The following is a 13,394-nucleotide window of genomic DNA, read 5'->3' as shown; positions in this document are numbered from 1 at the left end:
GAACTCCTGGCTTCTAGCTCTGTCACTCCTTAGTACTAGGGACAGCAGTCTTCCTTTTGATCCAATAGGATTCTGCCGGGCAAGCTTTGAGGGACGCTGTGGGGCTCGTACAGATTTCTCTCCCTTGTTGCTGCTGTGGCTTTCATCCACAACTGTACATATCAATTGTACATATCAATCTTAGTCTGGCATTTAGTGTCATAGGAGAACATTCCTTCCAGTGACACGTCCAGCACATTGGCCTGTGTGTGCCAGGGCAGCCCCCTCTTTGCCATATTAAATGCAGCCTTTGGTGGGTTGTCTCAGGCCTGTTGCCTTGCTTGTGTGGTTGCTGTATCTGACACCAGACCTAGGGCTTTTGGGGTCTGGGGATTTCTCCTCCCACAGAGCAAGCCCTTTGAGCCTCATGTTATCAGGGGAAAGGGCAAGAATGCAACTCTGCAGACTTCTTTTGGACTTCTTGAATGTCCTTGGGGCGGTATCACTGAGTAGTTGGGAAGGCAGACTCTGGAGTCAGATTCACTGGATTTGAACCCAGCTCCATCTCCTAAAACCTGTGTGACCTTGACAAGTTGCTTAACATTTCTCTGGCCCTCAATCTCCTCGTCGGTTAATGGGGATAATAATACCACCTATCTTAGGAGGTTGTTGTGGGGTTTAAATGAGGTTGTCTTGTAAGGTATTTAGCCAAGTGCCTGCACAAAGAGAAGGCTCTATAAATAGTAGCTTTTATTATTTGGGGCATATCCCCAGCCCCCTGTTCTTCTTACCTTGTTGCTTGGATCCCATTCTCTCCTAAGAAAACCACAGGCTGAATGAGCCACACTATACAGGCCTGGCATCTTGGCCTATTGACCTACTGTGAGTTTTCTGCACCTTAAAAAAAAAAAAAAAAACCTTCCCTAAAGAAGGCTGCTAAGTCATAAGAATGAAGTAAAGTAAAACCCAGAAATATTTTTTATTTAATTTTTTTAATTAATTTTTTATTGGAGTACAGTTGATTTACAATGTTGTGTTAGTTTCTGCTGTACAGCAAAGTGAATCAGTTATACATATACATACATCCACTCTTTTTTAGATTCCCATATAGGTCATTACAGAGTACTGAGTAGAGTTCCCTGTAGATAACTAATAAGAACCCATAAACATTTATTGAGCACTTACTATGTGCACTGGAGATGCCAAGATGAATAAAATTCCATCCCTCATGTCATGGTCCATGTAATCTGGAGGGAAGGTGAGTTCAACCAGAGAAGCAAAACCAGTAGGAGAGGGTGTGTGTGTGTGTGTGTGTGTGTGTGTGTGTGTGTGTGGAGAGAGTGAGAGAGAGAAAGAGAGAGACAGATTGACATATTACCATGAATTAGCCTTGTAATTGTGTGACTGGCCAAGCAAATCCAAAGTCTGTAAGGCCAGCAGTCAGGCACAGAAAAATCATAAGCAAGCTAGAACACCACAGGCATGAGCATCACAGGCCACATCCACACATGGCCATCAAGAAGGAAGATTGAGAGAGAAGGGAGAGAAACTGTAGTCTCAGCAACCATTTGGAGTCTCTCCCTCAAGGAAGACCTAAGCCTTTGTTTAAATGCCTTCCAACTGATCAGTTCAGGCCCACCCAGGATAATCTCCCTTATGATTAAATTAAAGCAACTGGTTAGGGCCTTTAACCACGTCTGCACAGTCCCTCAGAGCAACACCTAGATTACTGTTTGACTGAATAACTGGGAAAACTTGTGCATATGTGCAAAGCGGCTGCTTTCTCTCTTTTGTCCTTCAACTCACCTGAGAGAATAAACCTTGTTAGCCTACCACAACCAGAAACATTTTAGAAATGTTTAGTCTAACCAAGTTAACATATCACAAAGCTACCAAAGTGAGTATGTGGACAGAGGGAGACAGACAGGTAACCATACTAAGGAAGATGAGACTAACAGTTTTGGGGAGCCTCTATTAAGTAGCAGGTATATTACATCATCTCCTGTAGTTTTCTTCCTCTCTTTGTTGATAAATTAACAAGTTCAAAGGCATTTGAGATTAGGTAACTGGTCACAGGATTGGGGATTAAAATCTAGATCTGTCTCACTCTATACTCCAGTCAAATGTACTCTATCACACTATCTTAAATTATGCAAATAATAATACACGTTAAGTGTATTCATAGAGGTGCGTTCAAGGTGCCGTGGATACACAGGTAGAAAGAATCATGAAAGAAGGGCTAGAACACTTCATACAGAAAGGAACACTTCATACAGAAAGGAACACTTGGGTTGGCCTTTGAATGAAGTATTGAGTATTTTCTAATGGAGAAATGTCAAGCTCTGTGTCACGTGAATAGGAAAGAGTCTGTGGTTATGGGACCTTCACATACCCCACCCCACCCCCAGTCATAGAGGACATCTTATCCCAGTGTCTTTTGAGCTCAACACATACGTAAAATCAGTACCTAATAGGGCACCATGTGTCTCTTTGTCAGTCCTCTCATATTGAGTCTAGCGATTGGCAAAACCCTCCACGAATATTTGCACACTGGCTTTTTTTAAGCTCCTAAGAGAGGAATATCCTTGGAGTCCTCTTTGGAGATTTCCAGTGTGTTATCATCAAGCGACATGTCCATTCAGCTGACAAGATCTGGATGCTTTGTAATCACTACTTTATATCCAAAGATTAAATTGAGACTTTGGAAAGGAAAGAAAGACTTCAAAGAAACTCATGTGCCCTAAAACGGAATCCAACTCTAATATGCTCAGTTTGCAAGGCCATGATAAGGCTATTCTCCACCTTCAGTATTGGCAGACTTTAAGCGCTATCTGAAAAGCTTCAACTGCTTTTGCACATGGGTATCTTACCCAGGTAAACTTAGATTCCACTCTCCAGCTCGGCCTGCAGACAGGCTTCCTGCTGGACTCTGCTGTCATTGGTTGGCTTAGATAAAAAGAAAGGGGGGAAAAAAACACCTTGTCAGTATCAGCAAAATTAGCAGTGATAAAGACAGAAGCATATGAGGACACCTTCAAAAGCCCACAAACCTAATGCATATAAAAGCTACCTTTGAAAAAATGCATGTTTCCTTTGAAAGTTGGGATTATTCAGTCCACTGTAAAGCCCTTTAATGAATAGCCTTTTCTCCATTATCTTATTTGATCATCAAAATTTCTCAGAGACGGACAGAGTTAACAGAACGATACCCATCCAAAGGCAAAGAAACTGAAACCCAGAGAGAGAAAATGACTTTCATGTTCTCCGAGCCAAACAGAGTTGGAATCAAAACGGAATCCCAATCTTTTGACCCCATTTTGTTACAATGACAGTATTTATCACATTATTATCTTCAGTTTTACCCAGAGATGAGGTTCCTGGTATCTCAACTCTCTCAGAGATGGTTCTAAGCCAAGGAAACTACTTTTTTTTAACTGTTTGTTTTCTTGGTTTAATAATCTGTATTCATTATAGAAACTATAAAATGACCTACAATCTTACCACCTAATTTTGTGTATATACAACGAATTTTCATCGCAATTTTAACTTAATGCTAGCTAACTCAACAATAAGGGCTCAGAAAAATAAGTTAATAAGGAAATAAAAGAAAAGGGAAAATTTTTGTAATTCTTGATTTATCCAGGAAGCTTTCTCCTCTTCAGTCTAGGGCCACACACACACACACACACACACACACACACACACACACACACGTGTGCACATACACATCCCACCCTCTCACACATACACACTTTCTTTCTCACTTCTCTGCTTTATTTGTCTCTTTAGCAGTTATTACTACCTAATATACTGTATATTCTATTTATTTATCTTGTTTAGTGACCATGTCCCCTACTAGAACATAGGCGCCACAGATCAGGGGGATTTTTGGTCTGCTGTGGTCACTGCTGTATCCCCTGTACCTAGAAAAACCCTGGCAGATTCTTTGTGAATGTTTATGAAATACATGAAGGAACAAATGAATGAATGGACCCAAGCTAGGGTTACCGAAGGATAACTTAATGCCAGCCTTAGAATCTAATCCCCCTGTAAGATATAACTATGTTTCCTTCCATTCTGTTCTCTCTCTCATTTTTTTCACATGGCTATGATCAGACTGTATATATTTTGTATCTAACTTACCTCACCTAAAATTATACACGTATATAATAAGCAGAGAAAATATCTTGTCTTTTTCCATCTTAAAATACTACAACTTCATCAAAAGAAAATGTGGAAACGAAAACTCATCATTGAAAAGAAAACTATTCATAGACCCAGCCCATTGGAATTCTCACTAACATTTGGTACTTTTGCCTCCTAGGTCATCAGTTTCAGAGTGTAAGTTCTAAATGACATTATGATCACACTAAAGATGGAATTTTTCATTACAAGTTTTTTAACAGACTTGGCATCTCATTGCATACACAGTTAAATGAGATCGATCAGAATTTACTTAATCGTTTCCCTATTTCTGTATATTTAGGCTGTTGTCCATTTTTTTCTTTTATAATATCGCAACAGACATTTTTTTATAAAAAGCTTTTCCAAATTTGGGTTTAAGGAAATGACTTTTGAATGGTCCCTATGCTACCCTTTAGCATCCTGCCATAATCCCCTTCATTCCCTCACCGCACTGCTGATGTAATTTATGGCTCTGGCTTCTTATTTGTTTGAAGCTCATCCCTTAAGGGGTGACCTCCCAGTGTCTTCAATTATTATTTTAAATGATGCCTTAGGTCATTGCCTGGCACAGCAGTGCCCTCACCTTCCCGCCTTCGGCCTTCCAAGCATGGAGTTCAGCTGCCAAACTGGCTGTGCCCCCTCCCGTCTTCAGCACTGCTTCCAGAGTCCCAGCAGAGAGGCAGATTAACCCCTTTTGTTAGCAGAGGTAATTTGCCGGGGCTCCACATTAATAAGGAATGCCGTAAGCGGTTGGGGTCAGGATGAACAGATCTGTCAAGCCCCAGGGTTAATTTAATAGCAATCTGTTGGCTTTCTGCCTTGTATATTAGCCGTGAATCCAGTGCTCTGTTTTGCTTTTGCCGTTTAGTTCTTTGGGACAACAGGGAAATAATTTGGATAGAGAGCTCTAAAAGATAGGAGAGAGAAAATTGACTGTCAACATGCATCATTCCATTTCCAAGATAATACAGAGAGCCCCGCACTGCTCCCCTCCTTTCTCCTTCGCTCCCAACATGAAGGGCACAACCACGTATGCTGGAGGCGTGTATCTCCCTTTAGAACAGTTTAAGGGAAAAGGCTGGGTTTCTAGGTGACGCAGATGTGAAATACGCTCTCTTGTCATCCCCATAAGCCACTGCATTTTTGGAAACTAGACTCCTTCTCCCAAATGTTTTTAGAACTCAGAAAATCCTCTGCAGTTAACAATTCAAGAAATCCCTTCTCACGTTTCTGTCTCAACTTACGGTTCCAAAAAAAAAAAAAAAACATTCATCACATCAGGGAACACAAAAATCCTAGGTCCGGTGCTGTGTCCAAATTCTGGTTCTGAAAAATGTAGCCCCCAGAGTGGTCGGTGAATTGAGAGAGCACAGGTTCAAAGCAGAATCCCTGTTGGATTAGCCAGGGGAGTTTCCAGAGGGCCAGAATTACATCACTCGGAAAGGCTGGCTCTGTGACGGCCATTCATCAGGGGAGGAGAGTGGAGTGTGGTCAAGAACCCAGGCTCGGGCTTCCCTGGTGGCGCAGTGGTTGAGAGTCCGCCTGCCAATGCAGGGGACACGGGTTCGTGCCCCGGTCCGGGAAGATCCCACATGCCGCGGAGCGGCTGGGCCCGTGAGCCATGGCCGCTGAGCCTGCACGTCCGGAGCCTGTGCTCCACACGGGAGAGGCCACAACAGTGAGAGGCCCGCGTACCACAAAAAAAAAAAAAAAAAAAAAAGAACCCAGGCTCTAGAGTTGGACAAACTCGGGTTCAAATCCCAGCTCCACCCTCTATGGTCATATGACCTTGAGTAACTTAACATCAGTCAAGAATATAGGCCTATTAATAATATTAACATCATAAGGGTGAGATGAAGGTCAAATGAGACAATGCACGGCACGTGATAAACATTAACTACTGCTTATTATTACCTTCCTAGTTGTCCTTATCACTACAGTTACTAAAAAGAGGATTGGAGTCATGGTTTCTCCCCTGAACCCCATAGAGTCAGACCCAGAGAAGCCCTCTAGTCAAAAGGAAGATGCTTGGGGATGAGGGATGGTGGGCAGGCTTAGAGGTCCAGGATGGATGGGAGGGAAGGAAGGAGGAAGGGTCCAGAGGCAGCAGCCCTAAGCAGACTCAGTTCTGATGCAGTTCTTGATGGTGGAGGATGTTCCTGGTTTCATATGTATGTTTAAGCCCTTCATTTTCACACATTCTAACTCATGGGCTTTATTTTTAGGTGAGAAAAAAATAACCGTAGATGTGGCACCTCCCGCTACCACACAGCCAAGATCCCTTCCAGTTAAGCTTGTTTTTAGAGCTATACTGGTAGAGGTTGAGAAAGCTGACACCAGATTTTCTTGCCCTATTTTGAGAAAAGAGAAACATGCTCACTGGCACAGTAGGGCATGGAGGCTCTTTCTGGAGGGTGATAAAATATGACAACAGCTGAACACTAACCTCTGCTTAACCCCACCCTGTATCGTGGCCACAAAGCCCAGGGCAGGGGTCAGGGGACTGGGGAGAACATCAGAGCTGCAGCTTGGGGCCTCCTTCTGGGGGGCACTGGCCCCTGCTCCCCAGCAAGTGATGCTAACTGCAATAATATTTATAACTCTGGTAGCAGTTGAGTTGAAAGGTAGTATTTTGTGAATCAAAGGAACCCCCATGCTCTGGAGACCCAAGAAATATTTGCATCTGGATTTGTGAGGGAAATTGTAGTAAGATGAAATGTTAGTTGTCTCAAGCTAATTTTAGGAAAAAAAACCCAACAGGATTTATAAGAGGTAATTGAAAGAGAAAGAGGCACAACCAGATATGAAGCCATTATTGCACCAGATGACATGCCAGAGCATGGGTGATGTTTGATAATAGATGACTACTTTGTTAGCGCTAACGTGACTAAAAATAGCAGTAGAATTACTCGTACCTCATCTAAATTCTAAGGAAGAGATTATGTTCCCAACTTCATGAAAAGCATAGGAGACTTTCATCCAACCCAGTCTAATAGCATTATCTGTATCAAGTTACTGCTTGTTGATTCAATGCAGTGTTTTCCAAAATGTGATATATAATCTCCTGGCACAGACATCAATATGTTCATTTTAATGGTTAAAAGCATTTATCTTAGGTACGGAATATTATTTAAAATGTAACTAGCTCATCAAACCCATGATTTTATGAATATTGGATTACTGCTTAGACAAGGCTAAGTAAAGAAAAAAGTGAGTCGATTTAAGTTGATGTGGAGAAAAAATGTTAAGTTAAAAAATGCTACCTAGTGACATACAGGTGGGGCGAAATCACAAATGTGACTCAAAAGTGAGAATCATTTTGGTTCACAACATCCACATCACAAGGCCTGTCCTTTGCAGGAAGCTGCTGGGTCCTTGGACAGCACCTCAGCCCCAGCCAGGTACCACCGTACCTGGACCCAGGTCTCCCGAGCTCTCAGTAGAGGTGGGAAGGGATCAGCCCAAACTCACTCCCACTGAAGACGTTTGTTTCCACTGGGTCACCGTCATAGATGAAAGGCCAAATGTTTCATTTCAATACACAAGGATGTGGTCTTTAAAAATAGAGGTATAATAATTCTTGATCAGAAAGGAAAATACTGAGGAGGAAAAAACCCGATGATAAAACTAACGGTATATTCCATTGGAGGCTCAAACTGTCATGCTGTACAATTGGATGGCTTCGTTTGAATGCTTAAACTCCCACATAAGCTCTAAAGCGAATCACAGCTTACAGAGACTTGAGGTCCTGTATATCTTCAATAAGAGAAATTTTGCGTAATTACTAAAGAGTACAAATCTTGCACCTGGGATAAAATCCTAGTACTGCCACTCTTTAGCCATGTGACTTGGGGCAAGTTACTTACACATGCTGAGCCTCCGTTTCCCCCCTTGAAATAATGGGGGTAAGAAAGTGCTGATTATAGAGCTGTTATAAGGATTAAATGAAATAAAGTACATGATATGCTTTTGCACAGTGACTGACCTACAGTCAATGCTCAATAAATGGTAGCGGCTATTATTATTATTATCGACATATTATTTAAAAACATATCATTTTAAAACATCGAAGGGATTTCATGGAAGAGGATTTGCAGTCTGTCCTAGATATCATGTATCAGCCCAGGAGTTCAGATAAAGATTCAGATATGTTGGATTATTTAGTTGGAATATATTGGATTATTTAGTTGGCATGGGGCTGGTTTCTTAACCACTGTTGAAAAATGAGAAATGAAAACCTTTGCCACTTGATACATTTTAGCATGATTGCATGAGCAGGTAACTTTGATGTGATGGGGCATCTACATGTTATGAGGGATGAAATCCTGATAAGGAGCCCGGGAGACCTGAGTTCTAGTGCTACCTATGGCCACTGGGTAACCCTGGGCCTCGTCTGCCCGGGACCACTAATACCTGCCTATTTGCTCACAGAGTTATGATGAGGATCCCCCGTGTGTGCTCGTTGCTAACACGGTACGGTAAAATAAGGCGGTGATGCTACAGTTACCCCCAAGGCTCCCCGTTCTCCTGGTCCCCTCCTTGACTCGTCTGTGCCAGATATCGTCGACATCAAGCCAGCCAACATGGAGGAGCTCACAGAGGTGATCACAGCGGCCGAGTTCCACCCCCATCACTGCAACACCTTCGTGTACAGCAGCAGCAAAGGGACAATCCGGCTGTGTGACATGCGGGCGTCGGCCCTGTGTGACAGGCACACCAAATGTGAGTAGCCAACAGCCCAGGGCTCGTGGCAGGGATGCGCCACTGGCCCCTGACATGTGGGAGGAGAAGGGGGAGGGCCTGGAGGGATTTGATCTCCTTTCCCACCTCAGACACACTGGGAGTAAAGAAACTACACGTGTTGGCCTGACCCGGGAGTCAGTTCCATGTTTGGTATTTTGATAAAGAGGAAACCTCACGTCCAATCCCACAAACACTGGCTTCCGGCTGTGGAATACAGAGATGAACAAGACATGAGCCCTGTCATGTAACATTGTGACATGATCTGAATTATGTTTTAAGATTCCTCTTGCTGCTTTGGGGAGAATGAACCTGCAGAGTAGAAGTGGGGGGGACCAGTTAGGGGATGGTCGCGATATCCAGGCAGGAGATGCGGGTGACCTGGACAAGGGCAGGGTGTGAAAATGGAGAGGAGTGGACGGGTTCTGGACAGATCTTGGCAGTAGAGTTAACTGGACTTGCCGGACAGTGTGGAAGGCTGAGAATATACAGGAATCAAGAATAGCAGCTGGGGACACTAAGTTAGCACTGTATTGTGTATTTGAAAGTTCTTAAGAGAATAGGTCTTAAAAGTTCTCATCATAAAAAAAAAATTGTAAATATGCATGGCGATGGATGTTAACTGAACTCGTTGTGGTGATTATTTTGCAATATATACATGTATCAAATCATTATGCTATTCACCTAAAACTAATATAATGTTATATGTCAATTAGACCTCAACTTTAAAAAAAAATAGCAGCTGGGGGAAAGGGTTAGTGGCTTCTTGGAGAGAGTGAGGCTTTGGGAACCAGCGCCCTAGAAGGCCCAGTGATTCTAGTGGGCACCAGGGAAGGGCTTCAGAGAGAAGGGATGGGATAAAGTCCACCAGGCTGACAGGCCCTGGGATGACGCTGGAGTTTTCAGGGCGTTGACTGAGCAAAGCAGCTCCGAACTAGTGGGGGCTGAGTGCTTGGGGACCAAAGGCTAAGACCGATGTAAGCGGGTGAAGCAAGAGTCAGCTGTGGTAGCCAGAAGGGGCCCGGAGCTAGCAGGGAGGTTTTCTAGAAGACAGAACTCCCCAGAGTAAAGGTGCCTAGAGGAGCCATGAGAGCTGTTTGTCTGGCCAGCACCTTCTGCCGGGCGCCGCTCTGCCACTACAGCCTGGACAGCCGGGAGTGAAGACCTTTCTCTCCCACAGCCTCAGCTTTCGATTTTAATTCCTATGGGACCTGAGCGATGTGATGACTCTCTGTGTAGGTGTACGGCTAGGAGAGGTGTGAATATCTGGGTCATTTTGATCATATCTGTTTGCTCATTCGCCGTAAGGAGTATTGCACCGGAGAGCTGGTATGTCTAGTGTAGTGGGATGTAGACTGTGTGGATTCCAGAGTCATACAGACCCAGGTCAAAGGCAGTCTTCACCCCTTATTAGCCGCCTGACTTTGTCCAACTTTCCTTTACCTTTCTGAGCCTCAGTTTTCTCATATGTAAAATGGGTAAGATAATAACATCCACCTCATGGGTGTGTCATGGGGATTAGACGAGATAACTATTAAGAATTGTTAATGAGTTGTTTCATACTAAGTGTGTTTTAGGCTTCCAGGAGATTTCAATTCAGATGATCCACATTTCCAGTACTCAATCGCCATTGTGTAGCTAGTAGCTACCATATTGGACAGTGGTGATTTAAGATTTCCTTCATTGCAGAAGGTTCTCTTGAAGAGTACCGATCTATACTGTTGGCTCCTTGAGGGTGTGGGCTTACTTTGTTTTGTTCACTGCTGTTTCCCTAGCACCTGAAATAGTACCTGGCCCATGATAGATGCTTTATCGATGTTTGCTGGTGTCTGTGCTGGTATTGATCTTTGAGCAGTACTTACTTATAAGCCAAAAAGGGGGAAATGTTCAAGGCAGAAGGATCGGCACGTGCAAAGGTGCTGAGGCATGAAAGGTCATAACACTTTTGGAACTGCAGGGTGACTGATATGGCTGGCATATAGGGAATGACTTGGAGAGGGAAGAGTTGAAGTTCAGGGGGAAGGTAGGAGACTGGTCATAATGGCCATGATAATGGACTTGAATTTTCTCTCAAAGTCAGTGAACAGCCCCTAGAGTAACCAGGGGACTGATTGGAATTATTTTTTGGAGAAGTTGCTTAGACTGAAGGCAGAAGGATGGAGGTTGGGTTCTGTCTGGGAGAACAAAGAGTCAAGAAAAGAGGTTAGGAAGATTCAATAACGTACGCAAGGATTTCTTAACGATGCACTATTGAATTGGGGGCACCCGATCCTTTCTTTGGGGGAGGCAGCTGTCCTATGCATCGTAGGATGTGTAGCCGCATCCCCAGCCTCTACACACTAGATGCAGGCAGCAAAGGCCAGTTATGACAACCAAAAATGTCTCCAGACATTATGATGTATCCTGGGGTGAAAATTGCTCCCAGCTGAGAATCACAGATCTAGACTGAAATTCACTGGCAATCCTTCAGCATGATCTTCTTGTATCTATGATGTATCCATTACTATTAAGCACTCTGAGGGGTACAGTGGAAAGGGTAAGACATCTCCTAACACTCAAGGAATTTCACGTTTGGCTGGGGAGGCAAGACGTACCCAGGACACCCAAATGAGTGGTAGAGACGATTAGGAGTTGGGATATTTGGGGAAGTGGGGAGAGAGGGACATTGGAGGTAGACCCTACAGGGGAGGCAGAGGCTGAGTGGTAGTGTTGAAGCAAAAGTAGGAATTGGTTAGGTAGGACCTTAGAGAGAAGGGTGTTTGGGGTCGTACACACAAGAATGGGCAAAAGCCTGAAGTTAGGAGATGACATGAAACCTTTAAAGAGCAAGAAGTGTTGGGCTTGGGTTAAAAGGGGAATATGGAGGAAAAGAGGTCAAATAGGGATGATGGTTTATATCAAGTCAGTCGTTGAAGGTCAGAATCAGAAGTTATGCCTGCATCCATTCATTCATTCATTCATTCATTCATTCATTGAGTCCCTGCTCTATACTCGGAGTCTGGCTCCTATGGTAGCCAGTCCTTCTTAAACTTTTCCACCAAGTACAGCACTCCCAGACCCAGGCTGTGAGCCTGGCTGCTCTGCAGGAAGGGCACCAAAAGGCAATCCAGCCTCTCTGATGTGCTCTGGGTGGCCCGGCCTCTCAGCAAAGGCAAAACTGCACATGCCTGCCAGAGGCCTGAGGCTCCAGGGGAGGTGCTGACCATGGTGGATTTTCTTTGAAGTCTTATTTTGTCATCTTAAAATTTCACATGGATTTTGTATTTTATTCCCATAAAATGACTACTTTCCATTTAATTGAAATATTACATTTCTACCCATCCCCAAATTTCAAGCAAAATTGACATTTCCAAAAGATGCAGCATTTATCTACGGCTTCCTATACCACATGGTGCACCCCTATATCGTCCTCCTTGCTGACCTCCAAGGATGCATACATGTGCCTCAGTTTGAGAAGCACAGCTCCAATATGTGGAGAGCAATTGGAGATCATTTGGCTGGAGAACAGAGCTATAGAATTTATGTTTTATGGAAGATTAACACAGTGGTGGTGGGAAGAAACATAGGAGAATTAGAAGGTTCTGCTTTAGTCTCAATACAATGGAAATTCATAACCCAGGTAAGAATGGTAACACAGGGAACTCTACTCAATACTCTGTAATGGCCTATGTGGGAAAAGAATCTTAAAAAGAGTGGAGATATATATATATATATATATATGTATAACAGACTCACTTTGCTGACCACCTGAAACTAACACAACATTGTAAATCAACTATACCCCAATAAAAAATAATTAAAAAAACAGATGGTAGCTATGGAAATTGAAAGAAAGGAAAGGGAAAAAGAAACATTTTTCTTTCAAAATAACTGTGGGGATGTAAAGCGATATTAGAGATTGGTGTTCGTCACACGTGGATATTACTTGTTCAATATCCTTCCCCTCTAGACTGTAAACTCTCTGAGGACAAGAACTGAATCTGTTTCGCTCACATTGTATCACAAAGGACTGACACACAAACAGGTGCTCAGTAAATATTGATTCAATAAATAAATTTATGCCTGCGAGTTGACATAAGTGGCACGTGGATTGCGGACTAATAAGAAGCCATACTGAAGGAGAGTGAACGGTTGAGGACCAGTCTGGGACATGCTGTGTGGGAGGTGACATTAGCTGTCTGACCGGGCTTGAGGGGCCACCAACCCAAAGTGGATGCCAGAGATGGCACGAGAAGCCCGGTGTGTTCACAGCCCAAAGCGGCAGACACCAGCCTGGGCTCTGGGGTCAGACAGACCCACAGGAGGGCTGGATAGTGAGGAGGAAGCTGCCTGGGAGGCTTGGTGAACTCTGAACTCAAGATGGAAAAAGGATAAGACCTTAGGCATTTCCGGAACTAGAATTGTTTAGAGAAGAAGCTTTGGAATCAGAACGCAGCTCTGTCGCTCAGCAGCTGTGTGACCCCCAATGAAGTTTTGAATCCCTCTGAATC

General features: G+C 43.6%; 1 protein-coding gene across 3 annotated transcripts in view; it reads left to right on the top strand.

The window, feature by feature from the left end:
- Positions 1 to 13,394, top strand: part of PPP2R2B (protein phosphatase 2 regulatory subunit Bbeta) — a 334,618-nt gene that overhangs the window by 276,935 nt on the left and 44,289 nt on the right. For all 3 annotated transcript variants that reach the window (XM_073802668.1, XM_073802667.1, XM_033853368.2), the window contains exon 7: positions 8,722 to 8,886. In XM_073802668.1, coding sequence (XP_073658769.1) covers positions 8,722 to 8,886 — 165 coding nt within the window. The remainder of the gene's footprint in view (positions 1 to 8,721; positions 8,887 to 13,394) is intronic.

The sequence above is a fragment of the Tursiops truncatus genome, chromosome 3 (genome assembly GCF_011762595.2).
Source record: "Tursiops truncatus isolate mTurTru1 chromosome 3, mTurTru1.mat.Y, whole genome shotgun sequence".
Lineage (NCBI taxonomy): Eukaryota > Metazoa > Chordata > Mammalia > Artiodactyla > Delphinidae > Tursiops > Tursiops truncatus.
The sequence above is the reverse complement of the archived record's forward strand: the minus strand, read 5'-3'. Positions and strand labels throughout refer to the sequence as shown.